The sequence below is a fragment of the Toxotes jaculatrix genome, chromosome 10 (assembly GCF_017976425.1).
Source record: "Toxotes jaculatrix isolate fToxJac2 chromosome 10, fToxJac2.pri, whole genome shotgun sequence".
Taxonomy (NCBI): Eukaryota; Metazoa; Chordata; class Actinopteri; family Toxotidae; genus Toxotes; species Toxotes jaculatrix.
Genome location: NC_054403.1, coordinates 2,888,192 through 2,908,590, shown reverse-complemented (window position 1 = coordinate 2,908,590; position 20,399 = coordinate 2,888,192). Strand labels below are relative to the sequence as shown.

At 42.3% G+C, this 20,399-nt stretch overlaps 2 protein-coding genes across 7 annotated transcripts; both read right to left on the bottom strand.

Moving 5' to 3' along the window:
• Positions 1-2,102: 2,102 nt before the first annotated feature.
• mgarpa (mitochondria localized glutamic acid rich protein a) lies at positions 2,103-16,377 on the bottom strand. Of its 6 annotated transcripts, XM_041048703.1 has the most exons (9): positions 16,117-16,377; positions 14,695-14,795; positions 14,388-14,493; positions 11,896-11,910; positions 8,377-8,703; positions 4,800-6,028; positions 4,485-4,760; positions 4,184-4,230; positions 2,103-3,956 (listed from the first exon to the last, which is right to left on the bottom strand). In XM_041048703.1, exons 1-8 carry the CDS (start codon positions 16,190-16,192, stop codon positions 4,195-4,197), a joined length of 2,166 nt encoding a protein of 721 aa, XP_040904637.1. In that variant the 5' UTR covers positions 16,193-16,377; the 3' UTR covers positions 2,103-3,956; positions 4,184-4,194. The 6 variants fall into 6 exon arrangements, with proteins under 6 accessions (XP_040904637.1, XP_040904635.1, XP_040904634.1 ...); XM_041048701.1 differs by having other exon boundaries at positions 4,485-6,028; positions 11,896-11,906; positions 14,384-14,493; XM_041048700.1 differs by having other exon boundaries at positions 4,485-6,028.
• Positions 16,378-17,908: 1,531 nt separating this feature from the next.
• Positions 17,909-19,958, bottom strand: ndufc1 (NADH:ubiquinone oxidoreductase subunit C1). The gene is made up of 4 exons (XM_041048730.1): positions 19,801-19,958; positions 18,968-19,071; positions 18,203-18,274; positions 17,909-18,021 (listed from the first exon to the last, which is right to left on the bottom strand). Exons 1-3 carry the CDS (start codon positions 19,844-19,846, stop codon positions 18,215-18,217), a joined length of 210 nt encoding a protein of 69 aa, XP_040904664.1. The 5' UTR covers positions 19,847-19,958; the 3' UTR covers positions 17,909-18,021; positions 18,203-18,214.
• Positions 19,959-20,399: the final 441 nt, after the last annotated feature.

The window sequence follows — 20,399 nt, the reverse complement described above, 5'->3', positions numbered from 1 at the left end:
CCCTTTTTGTGACTTATTTACAGACACAAGAAAAACACCAGTACAAACAGGAGCGTTCACAGTATTGTCTCCAGTTAATTGTAACTGTGCACTGAGCTGAAGTTCTTTTAATTAAAGTGCATCTCTGGTAAGATTATTAATAATCTTCCACATTAATTTACTACAACATTTGACCTCATCCAGTATAAGGAGATAAAAAAAAAGATTTGGTAAACCTTAGTTCTTGAATAACTTTATTCCTGCCTTTATAAATCAGCATATCTGTGTCTCTACTTCTTCAGTTGCATCCCTCAATTCTGAATCTCTGTTCTTCATTAATTTCAACAGATTTTCATTAAAGCAGGATAAATTACTTTTATTCTTGGATTTTTTTTTTCTGAGCCCTCACAGTAAATCTTTCCCTCACAGAGTACAGAGAGAACAGTGCATCACCTTAGGGTAGCACAGCTACAATTACTCAAATACTGTGCTTTTTTACTCCATGACACTAATCTGACAGCTGGAGTTAGGAGTTATTTCACCAATTAAGATTGTACATACATGTAAAACTTATTGTTATGTACAGAGCAACATATGTGTAATAAGTCAGTAATACAACATACACCCACAAGAGTTCATTTTTATGATCCTTGTAAATACATTTACTACTAACACTTAAGTATTTTTGCTTACCTAACATGTTCAGCGCAGGACCTTTACTGACCTGTAATATAGTCTCTTCATATTGCAGAAGTGCTCCTTTTACTTAAGAAAAGAATCTAAATACTCCTCCACTGCGGGACAGACACACTGCGGACACATTTTTTTCAAATGGGAGTTTTCAGTGCATTAAACTGCACAGACTCCAGTGGCCTCCAGTGTAATGAGGTGTCAGCAGAAGTTTTGGAGGAAGATGTCTTAAAGCAAGCCTGGGTGTCTTTGGGTGAACAGTGACAACTGTGTCAGTTATTGGATAATGGTAAGTGCTAGAATTTAACCAGCTCTGGCAATCACATCAGCTGCTGCCCACACAATTTAGTTAACATTCTGTCACATTGTGCTTTAATTTTGCAAGTAACACTTACCTTTGCTTTTGATCTTACTGACCCTGAAGTGTGGGAAAGATGGCCTTTTAAAGGTTTCCTGCTCACTTGGGAAGGGAGAGGTGAGGGGAGGGGTATTCAGCTGATTCAACCTCACTGCTAGATGCCACTAAATCCTACACCCTGGTCCTTTAAGTACAGACCGCAGGAAGTGGAAGAAGGGGGGACTTCTGATAGGTTGTTTGTGTTTGGATAACTTTAACTTTGTTAGATATTTAATGTTGTTGTTGGTCAAGTTTCCTAGGGCTTGTCCATGAGTGTATATTAACATCAGGTCTGTTTAGTTATGTTGCATCTTGTTATATTAAAGCTTTAGTTTCTTTATTGCTCCTTTGAGTTTGGGCCCTAAAACTACTCTCTTTTTTTTTTAGTTGCTCTTACTTTGGTCATTTGTCATCAAATTTTGCAGCTTGATCATTGTACACCTTTGTACTTTGTGTTTCTTGCTTGGCGTGTGTGACAGGGCCACTCTCTGTGACATGAAATATTCACGATCAAGTCAACAACATGAAGCAAACATGGTATTATTTTTTTTGTTAGGTGTCATTTAAAGTTGAAAACTTAAAAAACTCAGCTGATCCGCTTCCCTGGGACTGTGTGGATGTGGTGTAACCCACCCACCAGCTCTCACCACACTCAAATGATTCAAATGTTGCTAAATCCTGATTGGTGCACAGATGTACGTGACATTACCCACTTCAAACCCATGAGAAGAGTACAGAGGAAAAAAAGTTATATAGTCTGACATGGACACCAGCAACATAGCAACCAAATAAGTATATATAAATGTATATTTTGTTTTAGTCTGTTTAAGTAGAAATAAAGGTCCACAGTTTCTTTTAACCAGTAACTAACCCTAACCCAGCAAACTCATAGACTTAAGCCCTTCTGTCTAAAACTCTAAAAACACAAAACCCTTGCTATTCTTTTTTTTTTTAACATGTCACCTTAGGTTAAGTCAAGTGGATAAAGGTTCCTGAGAAATAAATGAAACTGCATCAGACAAAATCATTACTTTAATCCCTCTTTATTTATTTTGCAAAACAAGAAAAACAGTAACGCCTCACAGTCACAGTTGTTGCCCTTTGTTCCAGGGCATCCAGTCACATCCCAATACAGAAACCTGCCTGCAATCACAAAGGACTTCCTGAATCTAATTTCCGCTTTTTTTAAAACACATACTGACAATCACGTTCAATTCTTCCTTCAATAACCTCAGATCTATTTCACATACTGTACGGTAAGCTAAGAAAGCCAGAAATTCAACAGCAGAGGTGAGAAAACGTGAAAGAGGAAATCAAAGAAGAGAAGAACCGCAACAGAGCTGTCAAAGCATTTCGCACCGGAGACGTTTCTTCACACATACTGTAACCCCTCCCAAACACACCAACACATCTGTATCATATCTGCCTGCGAGCCCTTAAATCACACATCCACACAGGCCTGACTGCTAGAACAAAACAAGGAAAGCTCTAAGAAGGAAGGACAGATAAGCAAGGACTGACAGAAATGATGCTGCTTATTCAATTCCCAACTCAACGCCCTGAGAACTTTTCCTCACTGAACCACGGTGCTGAGCTAAAATGTACACTGATCATCAGTCTACGGAAAAACCAATATCCCTTATTGAAATCCCTTCTTAAATCCAAATCAATAGCTGAGGAGGGGATGTGGGTAAAGAGGATGTGAGAGGGACTTTTCAGTTCTGACGATGGATGCATTGTGTACATTCACTGTATATTCATCTGATTGTCTACGAAGAGGAAGGAAGAACAAACTCACCTACAAAGGTAGAGAAGAAGACACCTGCTGTGTTTCTCTCTGTGGGATGAAACTTTCAAAGTTTGCTTCATTTCTGGTCACATCCCAATCACTGATGTCACAGCTGGTGTTTTTTTTTTTTTTTTTTTAATCCAGATGTCAACAGTGAAACACCTCCTGTGACAGCGCAGACTGAGGCGAGGCCAGAGGTGAAATATGTGTGAGACTTTTAACCCAATGAGAGCTGTGCAGCAGCAGCAGCAGCTCCTTGTGTATTAATCTTTCACAAGGAAGGAAAGAAAAGCCAAATCAACAAACATCTGCCTCACTCAGTGTTAGGGGATTGGTTCTTTTGGTGACTTAGTGATTGTCGTAGCATCAAGAAGAGGTCTGCAGTGTCAGGAAGACTGAAAGCATGAGGGAAAACTGAGGTAGTAAAACAGCTACAGTACACGTACTCTATCAGCCGCAGCAAGTGTTTCCGGCTGTTCATTTTCACAGCAGCAGAAGCAGAAGGACGACCTGAAGTCAGCTAATGGCGAGAATGCTGGTGACTGAAAACACCCCTCGCTTGAAGAGATAACACTGTGGGTTCACATCACAATGGGGCTGGGCAGTGATGGGGTTAACAGGATGTGGTGTGGGTATTAAGGTAATCTACTGGAGTGTTTTTCAGACAGTAAACTGTAACAGTAAGAAATAAGGGACTGAATGGCTCAGCTTTGTCCACATCTGTAAACAGACTTCAACTCAAAGAAGTTTCAAGAACAGTTATTGAAGCTACAAAAAAAAAAAAAAAAAAAACAAAAAAAAAACGATTGACCAGAGAGCTGCTGAACTAGTGAGCGGACTCATCAGGGTCTATAGAGTCATAGACATGGAAGTCATTGTGGAGTGTAACAGTAATGGGCCATATGGGCCGTTTCTAATGCAGCGGGACAACGGTTCCATGGAGCAGCCATTGATCTTAACACTGTATATAATGTGTGTCTTCACAGTGAAACTACATATTAGTCCCTTGTGTTTCAGGGTGAAAGGAGGAAGGGAAAGTGTTGGTGAAAGGCACATCCTCTTCTACCGCCGGACACAACGTCATCATTCAGGAACTGTTTACTGTGATGGAGGACAGAAAAACACAAGTCAATACTACTATACAATGTGTATATATACATATATATGAAAAGATCCCTAATTTGTTTTCTACACTCCTGGAGTATTTGAACCTGAAGTGTAGCAATGTGGATGTGAATGGTGGGAATGTTAAATTTGAATCACAAGTGCATGTGTAGTACATTGTGTTCACAACCTAATCTACCATGGTAGCAACAAAGGCTCAGTACCTTAGTTGGAACTACTGCATTTGCATCCTAAGAAGACGTCGCCTACCCTGAGTAAAAGAAAATGTAAAAACTCTTGTTAGACTGATTTTTTTTTCCAGACTGGAGGGGGGTGGGGGAGAGGGTGAGGGGTTATAATGAATCTAGTTATGCTGAAGCATCCTGAGAATAAAAACTGGTCACTTGAACTCTTTGTTACACTATACAATCAAAGCTGGAACATATAAGCATCATCTATGTACTGATCAACATCTTGACTTGGACAATCAGACTCAGTGATCAGTTTAATAAAGTTATGTGTTACCTCAGAAGCAGGGGCATCGTCTTCATCTGGAGCTGGAATGATTCTACCAGTCATTGGCCCCACTCCCAGAACCTTAGGCCTCTTGTCTGCTTTAGGTGTTCCTTCCAGAACAACAACAATGTATTCTCTCTTTGGATCTTCTGCCACGGTCTCCACAGGGGCTGCAGCGGCTTCTTCCACAGCTGTGGTGGTGACTGGTTCTTCAGCTAAAGCTGTGGCAACATCAGGTTCTACTGAAGCCAGTGCCACTGGTGTAAGCTCCACTGGTGCAGGGGCCTCTTCAACCACTGGGGCATCCTCAATCAGTGCAGGGGCCTCTTCAACCACTGGGGCATCCTCAATCAGTGCAGGGGCCTCTTCAACCACTGGGGCATCCTCAATCAGTGCAGGGGCCTCTTCAACCACTGGGGCAACCTCCACCAGTGCACTGGCCTCTTCAACCACTGGTGTAACCTCCACCAGTGCAGCGGCCTCTTCAACCACTGCTGCAACCTCCACTGGTTCAGGGGCCTCTTCAACCACTGCTGCAACTTCTACTGGTGCAGGGACCTCTTCAACCACTGCTGCAACCTCCACTGGTTCAGGGGCCTCTTCAACCACTGCTGCAACTTCTACTGGTGCAGGGGCCTCTTCAACCACTGCTGCAACCTCCACTGGTTCAGGGGCCTCTTCAACCACTGCTGCAACCTCCACTGGTTCAGGGGCCTCTTCAACCACTGCTGCAACCTCCACTGGTTCAGGGGCCTCTTCAACCACTGCTGCAACTTCTATTGGTGCAGGGGCCTCTTCAACCACTGCTGCAACCTCCACTGGTTCAGGGGCCTCTTCAACCACTGCTGCAACTTCTATTGGTGAAGGGGCCTCTTCAACCACTGCTTCAACCTCCACTGGCGCAGGGGCCTCTTCAACCACTGCTGCAACCTCCACTGGTTCAGGGGCCTCTTCAACCACTGGTGCAACTTCTATTGGTGCAGGGGCCTCTTCAACTACTGCTACAACCTCCACTGGTTCAGGAACCTCTTCAACCACTGCTGCAACTTCTATTGGTGCAGGGGCCTCTTCAACTACTGCTGCAACCTCCACTGGTTCAGGGGCCTCTTCAACCACTGCTGCAACTTCTATTGGTGCAGGGGCCTCTTCAACCACTGCTGCAACCTCCATTGGTTTAGGGGCCTCTTCAACCTCCAATGCAGATTCCACTGGCTCAGGGGCCTCTTCAACCACCGGTGCAACCTCCACTGGTGCGGGGGCCTCTTCAACCTCCAAAGCAGATTCCACTGGTGCAGGGGCCTCTTCAACTGCTGGTGCAGGAGATTCTTCTGTAGCTGCAGGGGCCTCTTCTGTGGATTCAGATTCTACTGGTACAGGAGCCACTTCTGGTGGCTTAGTAGCCTCCTCAACTGGAGCAATTTCTTCAACAGGACTTGCTTCTACTGGTACTGGGGGCTCTTCCTTGGGTGCAACCTGAACTTCCACGGGTACCAACTCTTCCTTTACTTCAGCTATCTTCGGTACCTCTAGAGTGGAGGCAGCTGCCAGCAGAACTGCAACACAAAATCCAGCCATCCAAACATCACTGATGCTCAGGTTATATTTTCCCACATTTAGCTTACACAACTTCAGGTGGTTAGCCACAAAAGGCAACAAAAATGTCGGGCATCTGTGCAACCCTTTCAGTGATAGAGGATTTAGTACCAATCTGTGAGGGAGGACTGTGCTTACATGCAGATGCAAGGCCACGCCACAGAAGTGGAGCAAGTGGATGAGAAACAAAAGTGTTTCAAGAAAGCTGAGTTAGTCAGCACCACAAAAGAAGAGTACGGTCATACAGGTATGGGGAAATGATCAAGCTTCCAACATTAAGAGGTGGTGTTTGGATACTCTCTGAAAATGAATAAACACATCTGAAAGTAATCGCAACCTACAAGTAATCTTAAAGTGTGCCCAATACCTCTAATTGTTTTTTTTAATGTTAACACAACTTTTTTTTTTTTTTTTTTATGAAGATCTCTTACATTTCATTATTAAAGATATGTTGTCAATATACAGCATGTAGTGATGATCTACTTTAGACATTCTATAGTTGAAGGAAAAAAAAAACTTCACTCGTCAGTGCTCCCTGCTGGATGAACCATACAATGACCACAGTTTCTAGAGTATGTCACACCTTTAGCTTTTCAGCACTGCAATTTCTAGTTATTTATTGGCCAAAATATACAGCAGTACCGATATATAGCATCCGTGAGAAGCTAAAAATTAGTCAACATATTAGTAATACCACTTTATCTGTTTGTTCTGGTTCAGATTTAAAAGGTCAAGCAGAGGGCAAGTTACCCCAGCACGCTGCCACAGTGCCTTGATGAATACAGACATCAGTGCATGCAGAAAGCGGTGAGAAGGAAATGCAGTGGAGAAACACATTAAAACCTCACTTAATAAATGAAGAGAGCAAGACTGCGTGTTAAGTGTGTTAACTAATGACTTACAAATGGGTGTGATTGAGATGGCAAAGCAAATCATTTGTGTGTTACATGTACAAAACCAGCTGAAAATGTAACTGTTAAACTGGAATGAATAGCAAGAAATTTTTCACTGACTTATTATGAGTAAAAAAATAAAACCAAGTCAGACAAATTAAAGACTGCAGTAAACCTTTCCGGTTTGATAAAAGCTTTATTGTATGCCTCGAATTCCCGTAAACTCTTCACAGTGCTCATTATCCAGTTATAAGCAAAATAAAAATATGATCACATATGGTTTGAATTACTCCTTAACCTGATGAGTTTAACCCGTTTTTTTGTTTGTTTGTTTTTGTTTGTTTTGTTCAGTAGTTTCTCTGACCTTAATATTTTCTCTGACAGTTTCACACTACACTTACGGGAAAAAAGAAAAAAAAAAAACACACCGCATCAATAACAGAGTTTGTACACAACCATCTCATTTTGCTATAGGATATACACAACTGTACGACAGTTTAAGGATAAACAGGCGTCTACCTGCTCTGCGACACCTGGCAAAGTGGTACATTACAGAGGCTTTTATCAAAGAAATACAGGGGTTTTCGTCAAATCTCATATAATCGCATTAGTAACTTCATTACAAAACGATAACGGCCATATCACATTAGAGGGGTGTTCCTGTTTGTTATTTAGCTGTATGTGGTTGCTTTAACCTGATATAAGGCTTGGGATAGTTTCAGAGGAACAAGCAGCGTTTTCATGGTGTTACCTGAGAAAGATCAGGGCCAATATGCATTGAATATTTGGATTCACAGAGTGATCACATTTATTTCACCCATAACTGCAAATGAGCGTCGCATAAAGACTCCTCACTGCCACTTTGGAAACGTGTTACTGCGGTGTGTGCGGCTGTAAATGGTGGGAGCTGCTGAGAAGATGGCCTCGATGGGTTATCAGCATCTCTAGATCACATATGAACTGGAACGAATATAGACATCATACACGGTGATCTGCGCTGCACACCGGAAAAATCTCAAGGCTTCCTTCCATCATGAAACGCAAATAATTTGCACACAGTGCTGCCCTTTGTACCCACTCCAATAAATATAAGAGGAAAACATACACGTTAAGGAAGACAAGAGAGAATGTTCATTAAGAGGTGAAGCCAGGCACCTGAGGAGAAGCAGCTAACCTCTAGTGGTTCTAAAGCCTGTGACGGTAAGTTACCAGTTTTATAGTTCCCAGTTTTACTGTTCCCAGTGTTGTGAGAGGAAGAAGACATGCTGTCAGGGGCTCTTTAATTAAGGTGGTTTAGAGATTGTCAAGTGTGTGTCTGGTAGTGTGTGTGTGTGTGTGTGTGTCTCCCTGTAGTGAATGTGCAGAACCTCAGGCCTCAGAGGCAGCTGCCTCCGCCTCAGATGAGGAAGTCGTACCGTTGCTTTCGGGTTCCTCCGCAGCGACGACGGCGGCGGCCGGCTCAGCGACAGCTTGGGCGGCCTCCTCAACAGTTTCGGCCGCTTGGGCCATTTCTTCTGCGACGCTCTCGACTTCTTGCGCAGCCTCGGCCACGGCCTCCGCCGCCTCGGCAACGACTTCAGCGGCCTCGGCGACGACCTCAGCGACTGCCTCTACAGCAGCCTCTGCCTCGCTGTCAGCAGCTACAGCAGCGTCCTCTGCAGCAGCAACAGCAGCCTCCTCCTTCTCCTCCACAACCTCAGCCTCTCCGCTGGCAGCCTCGTCAGCTGCCTCTTCCTCCTCACCTGGAACACAAGGACCAGAAGAAGGAGGGTATCAGGAACAGCATTGGCTTGAGTCACAGACCTAACACATTCTGTCACTACAGGGAGCAGCCAGTCCTGATGATCATTCTAAAGCTCTGCAACAACAAGCCACCCTGAACAGCATGAATCACAAAAAGCCATAAAAATAAAGGAAAGATAAACAAAACGAAATGTCACTTTTCAAATAAGAGCTATCTTGATTAATATCTAAAAAGCAGCAGTATACAAGATCCTGAATGTATGATTAGTAGCTGAGTTTCCATCCAAGGTGTGTTAAACTGCACGGCAGAAGAAAAATGATTTAATCTTACTGCATAGAAAATTCAGTGTACTAACCTAAAACTCAAATTTGTGAAATATGCTGTCAATCAAATCATGTGTCCATATGACAAACAGATGGACAGTTGGATGGAAGCATAGCTGCCAACTGCCAATTATTCTGTTTTCCAGCTTTTATTTTCCCTCCTCTAGGCATGCCCATCCAAACTTTACCACTACTTCATCTGAAAATAGGCGACACGTTCACCACAAATACGGCATGCAAACTGAAAGACAAGGGAGGAGCACAACAAAGACGGGAGGGGAGGGGGGGAAAGGGAGGACAAGGAGAGGAGTGCGGGTTAAGGTGCGGGGGGGGGGGGGGTGTGAAGTTGAATCTTGGTTCTTACCATCCAATTTACAAGCTATGAGTTATCTGGAGCTCTGAAAGTGAGTCTGACAGTGAGACAGACACTGAAACAGCCTGGATCGGTTGTGCATCTATAATCTTTAACAGAGATCCTGCAACCATTTGTATCACATTAAACCATTAACGAAAAAAATAAATAAATAAATACACCGCGCTGTGGAACGCAGGCCCAGGAATCCGCTTTGACTCTGGTGCTCAAACACCTGAGCACTGACTGCTGCGAGTGATAACATACATATATAATATATATATGGAATACTATCACTCACAACAGTGCGTGCTAATGTGTTAGCTGCTCAACAGCTAAGTGATCAACTGGAAAAAGTCCCACAAAAACAATACGATTTTTTTTTTTTTTTTTTTTTTTTTTAACATTCCAAACCAGAGGTGTTAACAATGATGCAGTCCATTAACAAAAGAAAAATCTGCCAAAATGTGTTTCTGGATTACTCTGTTAAGTCCCATTTATTGTCTTCACACATTTACATTATACCATTTAGCATCACAGGGGAAAATCAACGAAGAAAGAGCAGAGCAGACTCAATATCCTTCACTGTAATGTCCAGAGGTTTTAGGCCGAGAAGAGAGGACTCTTTCTTTCTTTCTTTCTTAGCAGTACAGGAGGAGAGGAAAGGAGGAGAGAGGAGGGATTTTGTTTTCTTGTTCAGATCCAAAGAGTCCAGTTCTAGGAGGAATATTCCATGCGGGCCACAGAGGACCTTAGCTTTACCATTACTCTGAAAAGAGTAAAGACACAAAGAGTTAGAGAAACGAGAAGAGGAAATTTAGCTTTTTAAAAATCTGAGTTCAATTTACACGTCACCGTTAATCTAAATTCAGCCACTGAGGATGTGCATGTGAATTTGTGAAAAAAAAAAAAAAATGGATAAAGGCTGCTAGCAACATGCGCTGGATGTCAATGGCAAGTGCTCTATGAGAAGAAGCCTTCAGGCCAGTTCATGGTTTCCACGTACGCACACTGTAGGTCTCGCTGTCAGGAGATCGTCATCATGATTTCCAGAGTGTATCTGTGGAAGGTGCCTGTGTACTTCTACCTTCGACTGTAGTATGAACGGAGGTGTGTGTGTATTTGTCTGAGAGCGAGTGGAAACCACAAACTGGCCTTCAGATATTAGGCAATTTATGACAAAGTCACCAGACTGTCTCACTTGGAGCACAGAGGCCTTCAAATGACTTAAACTTGGAAGAAAATGAAAGACTTAGTTTCATTTAAAGTCAAAGAACTAATCTATTTCTTCTAACAAGAGGTATGAGGAAGCACAAAGGAGAGTGACAGGGAGAGAAAAGAGGGATGGAGTGGTATCACAGCAGGCTCACAGGACTGGTTCAGTAACCAAGAGTTTTGGTCTGTGGAATAAAACTAGGAGAGGAGCAGTTCAGGTCGCAGAGAAGGACAGGTTTGTCTCCACTGGACTGTCCAAGTATAATCAATCTCAATGATGAACAGGATATATAAGTTCCTAAACTAGCATTGCTACAACTACAGAGGAGAAGGATGAGCTGCTTTTCTACTTCTTTCTAACAGCCTTGCTTCGGTCTGTTCTTTTGTTATGTTGTTCACAGTATTTGCGTTACGAACTGATTATGTTGAGGTAATGCTTTTTTGGTTGGTCAAAACACTCCATCACTGCATAGATACAAAACGCTGAGAGCCAATACAAACCATTCAGCGGGTGTCGCACACTATTTGACGAGCCTGCAGCACCATATGCACTGATGGAAACGGAACTTTACTTAATTCAGTGAAAGGGGAGCTTCTGCTTAATTTCACGATTACAATGTAGATGTATTATGTAGCAGGGAATCATATTAAGAGTCCTGTATCATTAAGGTTCCCTGCTGACACTGAACAGCTCTCTACCCTCAGCAAGACCGAGGAGAGACAGATCCCCTACCCCTCCTACTCTTTTCATCAAAAACACTCCCCTCTTCATCAACAGACCTCGACACAAGCCAGAGAAACCTGCTCACAGTGTCCAGGGCTACATACACGGCTGAAACATTTTGTCATACACCCTTGGTTTTCCTTGTATACTTGTGGATTTCTTCTTTATGAATTTTCAGTGTGATAGCAGACAAACGTGTGTTAAACCAGCCGTTTTGAGCCCTGATGAAGCGACACTCTTTGCCTCCCAATCACTCCACATCAGGGAGGACTGTGCACTTGCAAGTGTAGTTTATTTATTCTTTTTTTTTTGTGTGTATATTTTCTTTTCTTCTTCCACACGGTTAGCTGTCAAATATTGGAACTAAGGCTGATGAAAACATATAGTGATTAGTGTGATCATGAATTCTCACTGCAACTAATTTTAGAAGCAGAGAGTAAAGTTATTAGAGGAACAGTCGAGCATGCTGTCACTTCCTTGAACCCACGTTAAGAGTTTCAGTGAGGATTCAGAGAGTTCAGGCAGTGATGAATGAATGAAAGCAAAATAAAAACAAAAAAAACAAACATAACTTACCCTCATCATCTTTACCTGCAAGCAAACACAAACAATAGTGTCAGTTACAGCCCACACGGTCAACCAACATTCAAAAGTAATAATGAAATGTATGTATGGTTTATTATGGATGAATTTATGGTACTTCAGATTGCTAAAAATACATTCTATATTTATTATAACAATGCTTTTGATACATATATTTAACACGGGCACCATCTGCCCGTGTAGATATGGCTGTACTTTAAAGATTTAATGATAGGCAACAAAATGTAGGTCTGTGGAAGGAATATCTTTTAATGCTCAGCTCTACGTGTGATTTTTGTGTTTGTATAAAGATGGAAACTGCTCTAAATCTTGATCACAGCAGTGAGCGTGGCTCTGTATACACCATATAGTTTACAGTGGATTTTTCTCCTTTCATACACGAGTGATTGTACGCAGTGACCGTGCTGCTGATGATATCAGTCCAGGGTCGACTGACGTGTTTGCTCCATTCATACTTATCAAAAAGGATCAAGTAAACTATCCATCTACAACAGAGAGCAGGCAAATAAACAGCTAACTATCTACAACCACACGCACTAATACGATATTCAAACAGAATACACACACTCGTGTGTGCTGGACCAGAGGATGTTTATTTTAGAGGACACGGGTTTGTGTTAGAGAGGAAGGGGATTTATTACACATCAAGCCCTGATGGAGCCTTCTGACAGAACCAGTCCATAGACTGGTGTGTTGATCCAAGCCATCTTACCTTGATTGACTAATGTTCACATCACTTACTTAGCTCTTAAATGAGCCATTTCCATGACCAAGTGATCAAACACCATCCAATGATGGAGGCAGTAAGCAAAAAAAAGAGCAGGAAGTAAGCGAACAATGAGCCAGCTGTTTCTTTGTTTTCGTTTTTTTTTTTTTTTTCTTTCCACTGTAATTCAATGTCAAATTATGCTTTTTTATTAGGACTGCAGCTAACAATTATTTTAATGAGTTGGCCACCAAAACATAGGTTCAGATCACTGCTACAGATGAGTGGCAGTCTGACCCATCCTGATTCACTTATCTAAGACTGTTAAAAATACACCAGCAGGACAGCAGGCACGAAAGGATCTGAGTGAGTCTAATACCCCATTCAGACCAACACAGGGACGCAGCTTATACCCCTGTGTCAGGGGTCTGTTTATATGGGTCAGTCTGCATCAGCCAATCAGGGTTGGAAACGGGTCGTGGTTTGGTTTTTGGCAAAAACTGGCATCGCTATCAGAAATGGAAATGAATTCATTCTCAGGTTTATGAGTGAAGTGTTTGAAACTGCACTGCTGCAGACTGGAGTCTCTGCTGACAGTGAGAAACGCAGAGTAGACCCACATCATACGCAGGCCCGCTGTCTGAAAGCAGACCGAGACAACAGTGTGGCCACTACCAACAGGCTCAGTCAGTGACGTTCCCTGAATGATGCAATAAGCAGCGGATAATCTCCGACTGTCCCACAATCCTTTGCTTTTGTTGATCTCACTGTGTCCATAGCTTCATGCTCACCCTTTAACATATTCCATTTACTGCTAGATCAGATGTCAGCTATTAGGACCATTCAACGCCAGCATATCCAGCACTGCTCTCTGTGGGTCCATGAGCACAGGTGAACTGAGGACCCCAGAGCTGGACGGTTTAGTAACAGAAGGTCTGCAGACCGGCAATAAAATCAGCTATTAATGACTGAAGAGGACCGATCACTGTGAATCAGCACAAGTGATTCTGCCTCTTTCGTTGAAGGAACCCATCTGCGAACCCTTTTCCATCTGACAATCCTGATACGTGCACCAATTTGACACAACCCTTTATCTCCATTCTCCACCCTCCATATGCCTGCTGCTACTGCTTTATTCTAGCTAAGACTGGATTACCAGCTGGGCAAAGAGGACAGCTGCCCAGGGGTTCCTGTCCCTGAGGAAATAACAAAGCTACACTCTGTAGTGCAGGTCAACAGGGACCCCAAAGCAAACCATTTCCCCAGGGGGCCCCGTAGCAGGTTGGTGGGTATTATGTGTGTACCCACCACGTCCCTGAGCTCTTTCTGGGTGTGGGGTTTGGTGGTACTATAATCAAATACTGAATTTGTTTATCTGCTATCTGCTCCAAATGCTGGAAATCTGAGTTCATAACAATTAAGTTGATTAACTTTTTGTTGTTGTTTTTTTTTTTAAATAATACATATACACATTTAACTGTGGGATGCTCACAGCTGAAAGTAATGTGATATGATTAGCTTGGTCATTTTACTACCATATGACGTTTCAAATGGCAGAAGTCATGGCCAAAGCTGGCTAAAATAAAAACAAACCTGCAACCTGAATCTTCTGAACACTGCTGTTTGGTTATATAAAGAAAAGAAATATAACTGGTTAGGATTATTTTGCTCATGCTTTCATGTTTTACAGTCAGTGGAAAGGATCTGGTTTCTGATCACCACTAGTGATAAATGTGAGTAGCAGTGGAGGAATACTTACTCTTAGGTGGCCAGGGTTTAGGTACCCACTCTGTCTTGGGTCTGGCCCTGATTTGTGCAATACGCTCATTGTACCTGGCGCTGTCTGAGGTCACAGTGACGTACGCCTGTGCAGAGAGAAAAGGTTTCTGCTTATGTCTCATGACTGAAAAGTTTCAAACTTCAGCCTTTGTACAAGATCGGGTCATTTGTCAGCCTTGGACAGTTTTCACTGAGGACATATTTTCCTCTTCAACCTTATTTAGTGAGTGTAAGTATCATCAAATGTGTTGAAGCTGAAATTAACTGGCAGAAACAATTCAACTTACGTATGACACAGCACTGACAAGGGCTCCGCCGCACAGCAAGGCGTAGACAATGTTCTCACCAGAACCTCCTGGAACCGACGACATCTGCCGTCGCTGCACAACTGGAACAGGTTTAAAGTCACATTTTAGATCATTCTCAAACATGTTATTTATTATTTGATGATTCATAAGATTTTACTTGACAGACACCTTATGATGTGACCTCCAAAAGTAGGCCAGACCTTCATGACTTTGAAAAGAGCAAACATGACAACAACAACAAAAAAGGGCTGCACAAGCCCATAAGCTTGGAGCTCTCACCGTGTGAAAGCGATTTAGTGAGAGAGAGAGAGAGCACCCTAATGCACGCCACTGCCTCACGATGCCTCCCACTGTGATTGGATTTAACTTAATAGATTTAGATCGCCAAAAATATGCCTGCCCACACTTGTCTGATGCCTCCAAGGTGATGTTCCCCTCTCACCTTGCTATGGAAAGACAGGGTTCCGTTTGGTTTTGACTTGTTATTCTGACTGTTTGAAATATGTATGAGAAGAAGCTTTAAATACCAAAGCAGGGTTTGTCTTCATGCTAACACCGAGCTGTCCGTAGTTGTGTAACGTTAGCATACAAAGAAGATAGCAGCTTCGGCCACCGACCGGCTCGTGGCGCAAGCTGACAACCACTGCAGCGGTACAAGCTCGTGCCTCTGCTCTCGCTTTTAGACCACTGTCACACGCGAACACCACGTGACTGACAGCGGCAACCATGTTTCCACGCTACCTACAGACTGATGAAGGTCATGTACAAATGTACACGCGATACATAACTGTTCCAAGTCAACCAGGACATGGAAGTGACCGCAGTGTCACAAAGAAGACACCGCATGTTACCTTGTTACGGGTAGTTTTAATGGTTTGGTCCCAGTTACGCTGGTTTTCATTTCTGGAAATATGCAGGCAAACAGAGGTTTATGGGTTTGATCTGGCACACTGCCGCTCTGCCTATTAAACTGATCTATCAGAGGATATTACAAGAGTGCGTTAGGTGTCATTGTGAAATAGTCCAATAAGGGCTCAAACTACGCCCATTTCTCAGAGAGAAGAAACATGTGTACGGTTTGACAAATTACACAACTTTAACATAAGGGCCAAAAAAAAAAAAAAATACACCTCAAAAGCCTTCTAGTCTAAATTCGACCAAAAACCCATCTTGTCCTTCATATAACATGGATAAACATGACGCTTTTCTTTTTAAGGAATGCAGCTACGGATATTTATTCACACGAGGACAAAGTGTACCAGTCCATCGTTTACAGCTCAGAGGGGACAGACGGCAGAGAGCAAACAGAGCTAAACAGAGCTAAACACACGAATGAACCGGTTCGTGTTTGTGTTCTGTTTTTTTTTTTATAAAGCCTGTTAGCTGGCTAACGACACTCACCGTCTCGGGGCAACCTGCAGGCTGCTCTCCGTGCCAAAGGCCCACATCTCTGCCAGGCCGCTCTGCAGGAAAACATAGCTGCTCTCCGAGGGCTACGGTGGGGAATGCTGCAGCTTCAGCGAGCGCTGGATGAATGGCTGGTCCACTCTCGGTCAGAGTCGCGTGTGAGGGAGGCGGAGGACGGGGGACAGACCCGCGCTCTCTTGCGCAATATATGTTGTGTGCGGCAGAGTTTGTATGAGGGGTGGTTGGTGCCACGAGAAGCGGGGGGGCAGGAAGATGACAGGTATGAGGAGTGGTTAACACACCGGAAGAGAGAGGTAAAATAAATAAGGATAAATATTTAATACCACAGAGACGCAGGAGGATCATTTTAGAAGGCTGATTCCTTTCACAGGAAAGGACACCCACATAAATAGATTATTTTAGATTATTAAGGCAGATGGGAACAAGCACTGATTTTACTAGATTGTGTATATTTAAGTATACAGATGTTGATACATACACATCTATAATGGTAAATGTTGCTGATCTGGGAAGGCTGTGCCAGTATTAGGTCCTACTTGTATCCAAATGCACACAAACACCTGACACAGTCTGTAAACAAGCAAGCAAAAAAAGACAAAACACAGAGTATGTCTGTGTGTATCAGTTCCGACTCTTTAACCTGCAGCTTCATGACTGTCAGTAGAACACAGACAATGTGCTCTCTGCTTCTTTGAATTGTCGCCTGCAAGTGTGTGTGTGTGTGTGTGTGTGCGCGTTTCGGCCAACAACACATGTTGGCCCATTCAGTTCACAGTGACACCATTTAATGACAAACCAGCTACAGACCCAGTTTTCAAAAACGAAGGCACCTACAGATGTGTTCAGCTGCAAGAGCAGCAACACACTGGTTAGTGGAGTTAGTTTCACACCGAACATTGAGGGGAGAAAATGAGCTTGCTTTTAGCTTTTGGAGTCGTTTGATGACTGATCACCCTACCCCCTCCACCACACCACACACTCCTCTGCTAAAGGAAAAAATATTTTTTTGAAGAAACATTATGAAAAAAAGGCACATCATCAAACACATTTGGGGATGAATCTACTCTTTTCTATTCTACTTCTTTCAGAACTTCAAACCTTATGACACTCTATCTTCTGCTTCTCCTACTCTGGTCATGTTATGCATAACCACATGCCAGGGTGACTTTGAGCTGCACCTGACTCCACCCCTCTCCAAAAACAGTTGTTAACTACAGCTCAGGGTACTATCTTTAGTTTTAAAATGTCTTAGACAAACCCTCTCTCACTCCTCTTTTATTAAATAAAAATGCTTTGCAGTAACAGCGAAGAGGACAGCTGATTTCAGTCAGAGCCACAATACTGAAACAAAAACATGCCTGTGTATGAACCGCGTTGCATTATGCGAACTGAAGACTGTATATTGGCCTTTATTGTGGACATGTTCATTTGTGTATTCAGCAGGTGTTATCCCTGTGGTAGAATGGTGACCTGTCCAAAATTAAGAGAAACACATTATGTACAATAATTACAACAACTGCCGGTCAGTTGTGTAGTTTAACTTGTACCAGAAGATGAGTGACACTGATGTTGTTTGATGACTATACGCTGACAGGAAGTGATCCTCCTGCTCTGTGATGTTTCAAAAGGTAACTCAGACATTATACATTCATTAATAAAAGAATAAATTAATAAAAGAAGTGTAAATCAAACATTTATAATGCATATCAATTCTAATGTGACAGCAGCTGTGAAACCATGTGAACAAAATGATCACGACTCTAGCTGACATGATATATATTTTTATTTTACACAGAACGCAGAGTGAGGAATCGGGAACAGTGGAAATAGAAACAAGCAGAGAAACAGGTGCATCCTATAGAAAGAACCTGACGACCCCTGCAAAGGACAAGAATGACAAAGTATCATGTTTTATTTGTTCGTTCATTTACACATTTTAGACTCCATCTTCACTTTGAATGACAGATTACCAATAATGCCACATAGCAATATAGGAATCAGATCACAGAAAACAGAAGTATATATTTAGTATGATCAAAATGAACAGGAACTCACATACCAGTGTGCTGGGTTATTCCAGGCCATTTCTCACTTTGTACTCATGGACATCAGCGCTCTGCTGCTTGAAGAGCTGCAGGTGGAAGACAACAATGTCACAAGTCATTTAAATGTACCCACTGGTCACATCAGAATATTCCTCACACTGAGGTACGTCCCAACTGCCTTCCAGATCTTACAATAAATTAAAACTAAAAATGTAAGACTTCTCTTTGAAATAAAACTAAGAAAAACTGGGACACTAGGAAAACCCAAGCAACTCTACTATAATGATGAGAGGATCAGACCAAAGCCCATGGCTTTGCTTCTCAGAGATGCATATATTATATACAATCATTTAAGACCAATTTCACTGCTAACATTCAGTATATGGCCTTTTGTTCTGATCCACCATGCTTCACTAAAAACACAGACATCACAATTTTAAAACTCATTTATAAAACCAAGATTGTTTGCTGCTCATCGCTGCCCTCCCCTGGGTGAAACTGTGATAGACACAACATGTGTTGCATGGTGATCAGATACTGTGTGCTCACACATTACCCAAATATTACATTATTTAAAAAAAAAATCTTCTTGAATCTTTCTATGAAGGCCTGTATATATTGTGATAGGCAAAGCGATGATATAAATGGCATGGTTGATGAATAAACAGGCTAAGATAAACCCTGGAAAACATGAAACTCTAAAAGCAAATTATTAAATTAACATTTATTTATATTATATGCATTTAAAATACTCTGCATGAAAGGACGTGGTCATTTACCAGGCCCCAGAGGAAAGCTGATGTTCCAAAGGCAAGGCCAACTCGCAGCCAGTTGGGGTTGGCAATGTCAGGCTTGGAGCTTGTGAATACAGACCTGGATCCAACTGAACAGCGTGAAGAAGAACACAGTTTTAATGGGAAAATGTACATTGTCTTAGTATTGACAGTCAGTACATGAAACAGCCATGAAGAAAAATTACCATATCAGTATGAAATGAGAAAAATGAACCATTGAAAACCTAGCAGAAGACGACTTAAGACCACTGACAAATCCATGTGACTGGCCTGATGGTTCTCCATTTCAATAATAGTGTATTTCCTAGTATTTAACTTGACTTAGTGTGATCTCCATACTTCCCTGTGTTTTGGTGGAAGAAGGCTGTGGAAGTAATTGCAGACTGTCCAGATAATGGCAGTGAAGGAAGCCCTCTATTCACACAAACTATAACAAATCAATCTATTGTCGGTTTTCAGTAAGCAGAACAGCGTTAAATTACCCAATTTCTGAATGAAATTTGTGTGAATACCCCTGCGTGCTCGGGAAGGTGGTATAACGCGTGGGTAAAGACTGGATTATAAGCCTAAACTAAATTAACAACATAGGAATGTTTTAGCATTGGGTAAAAATGTTCGAAAACACTAAGCTGGGCAACACTGCCATAAAATCCGCAACTCCATGAGAAGAAAATCTCCCGTGTGACTGCAGTGCTACAAGAATGCTAAGCTAAGGTCAGGCTTCAAAATAAACACGGCGTCCACGTTGGGAATAGCACGATAAATCACATATCCTTGAAAAGCATAATCATGAATTCATTACCATTATTCCATCTTACCTCTGCTGTCGAGAACAGCTCTATGTAGCAACCGGTTGAATATCATTTTAGCTAAAGAACAGGCTCCTACGTCCGATTTTTGATCCTGTCTCACCGCGATTGATTAAACGTCCTGGCAGGACCCAGTCCATGTTTCAAGGATCACCGATCGAGTCGATCGACCACTCAACGATGCTAATGAGGACCTATGGGACAGATGAGGACATCCTCCTTCTTCTGTGTTTTCTGCAAATCTGTAAATAGATATCACCCGAAATCCTCTGTCACATTTCTCTAACACCCAGTGTCATGTGGCTCGTTTGGAGTTCAAACTTAAGGGCAGTATAAAAATACAAGCTCCACTGTTTCTTGTAGTTCTCATTTCTCCCACCTGTCTTTGTATACTACAGTAGCAGTCTAACACACCCTTCATGTCATTTTTCCCACTTTCACGTGTTCTTCATCCACACACCAGTATATTATTATTATATAGGAAATTAATTATGTTTGATGCATACCTCCCGGCAAACATACACACACATATTAGCATTTTTTTTCCGAATGAGGAATTCTTAAATTTGTCTTCGGATATGTTAAACAAACAGAAAGTCTGTTGTATG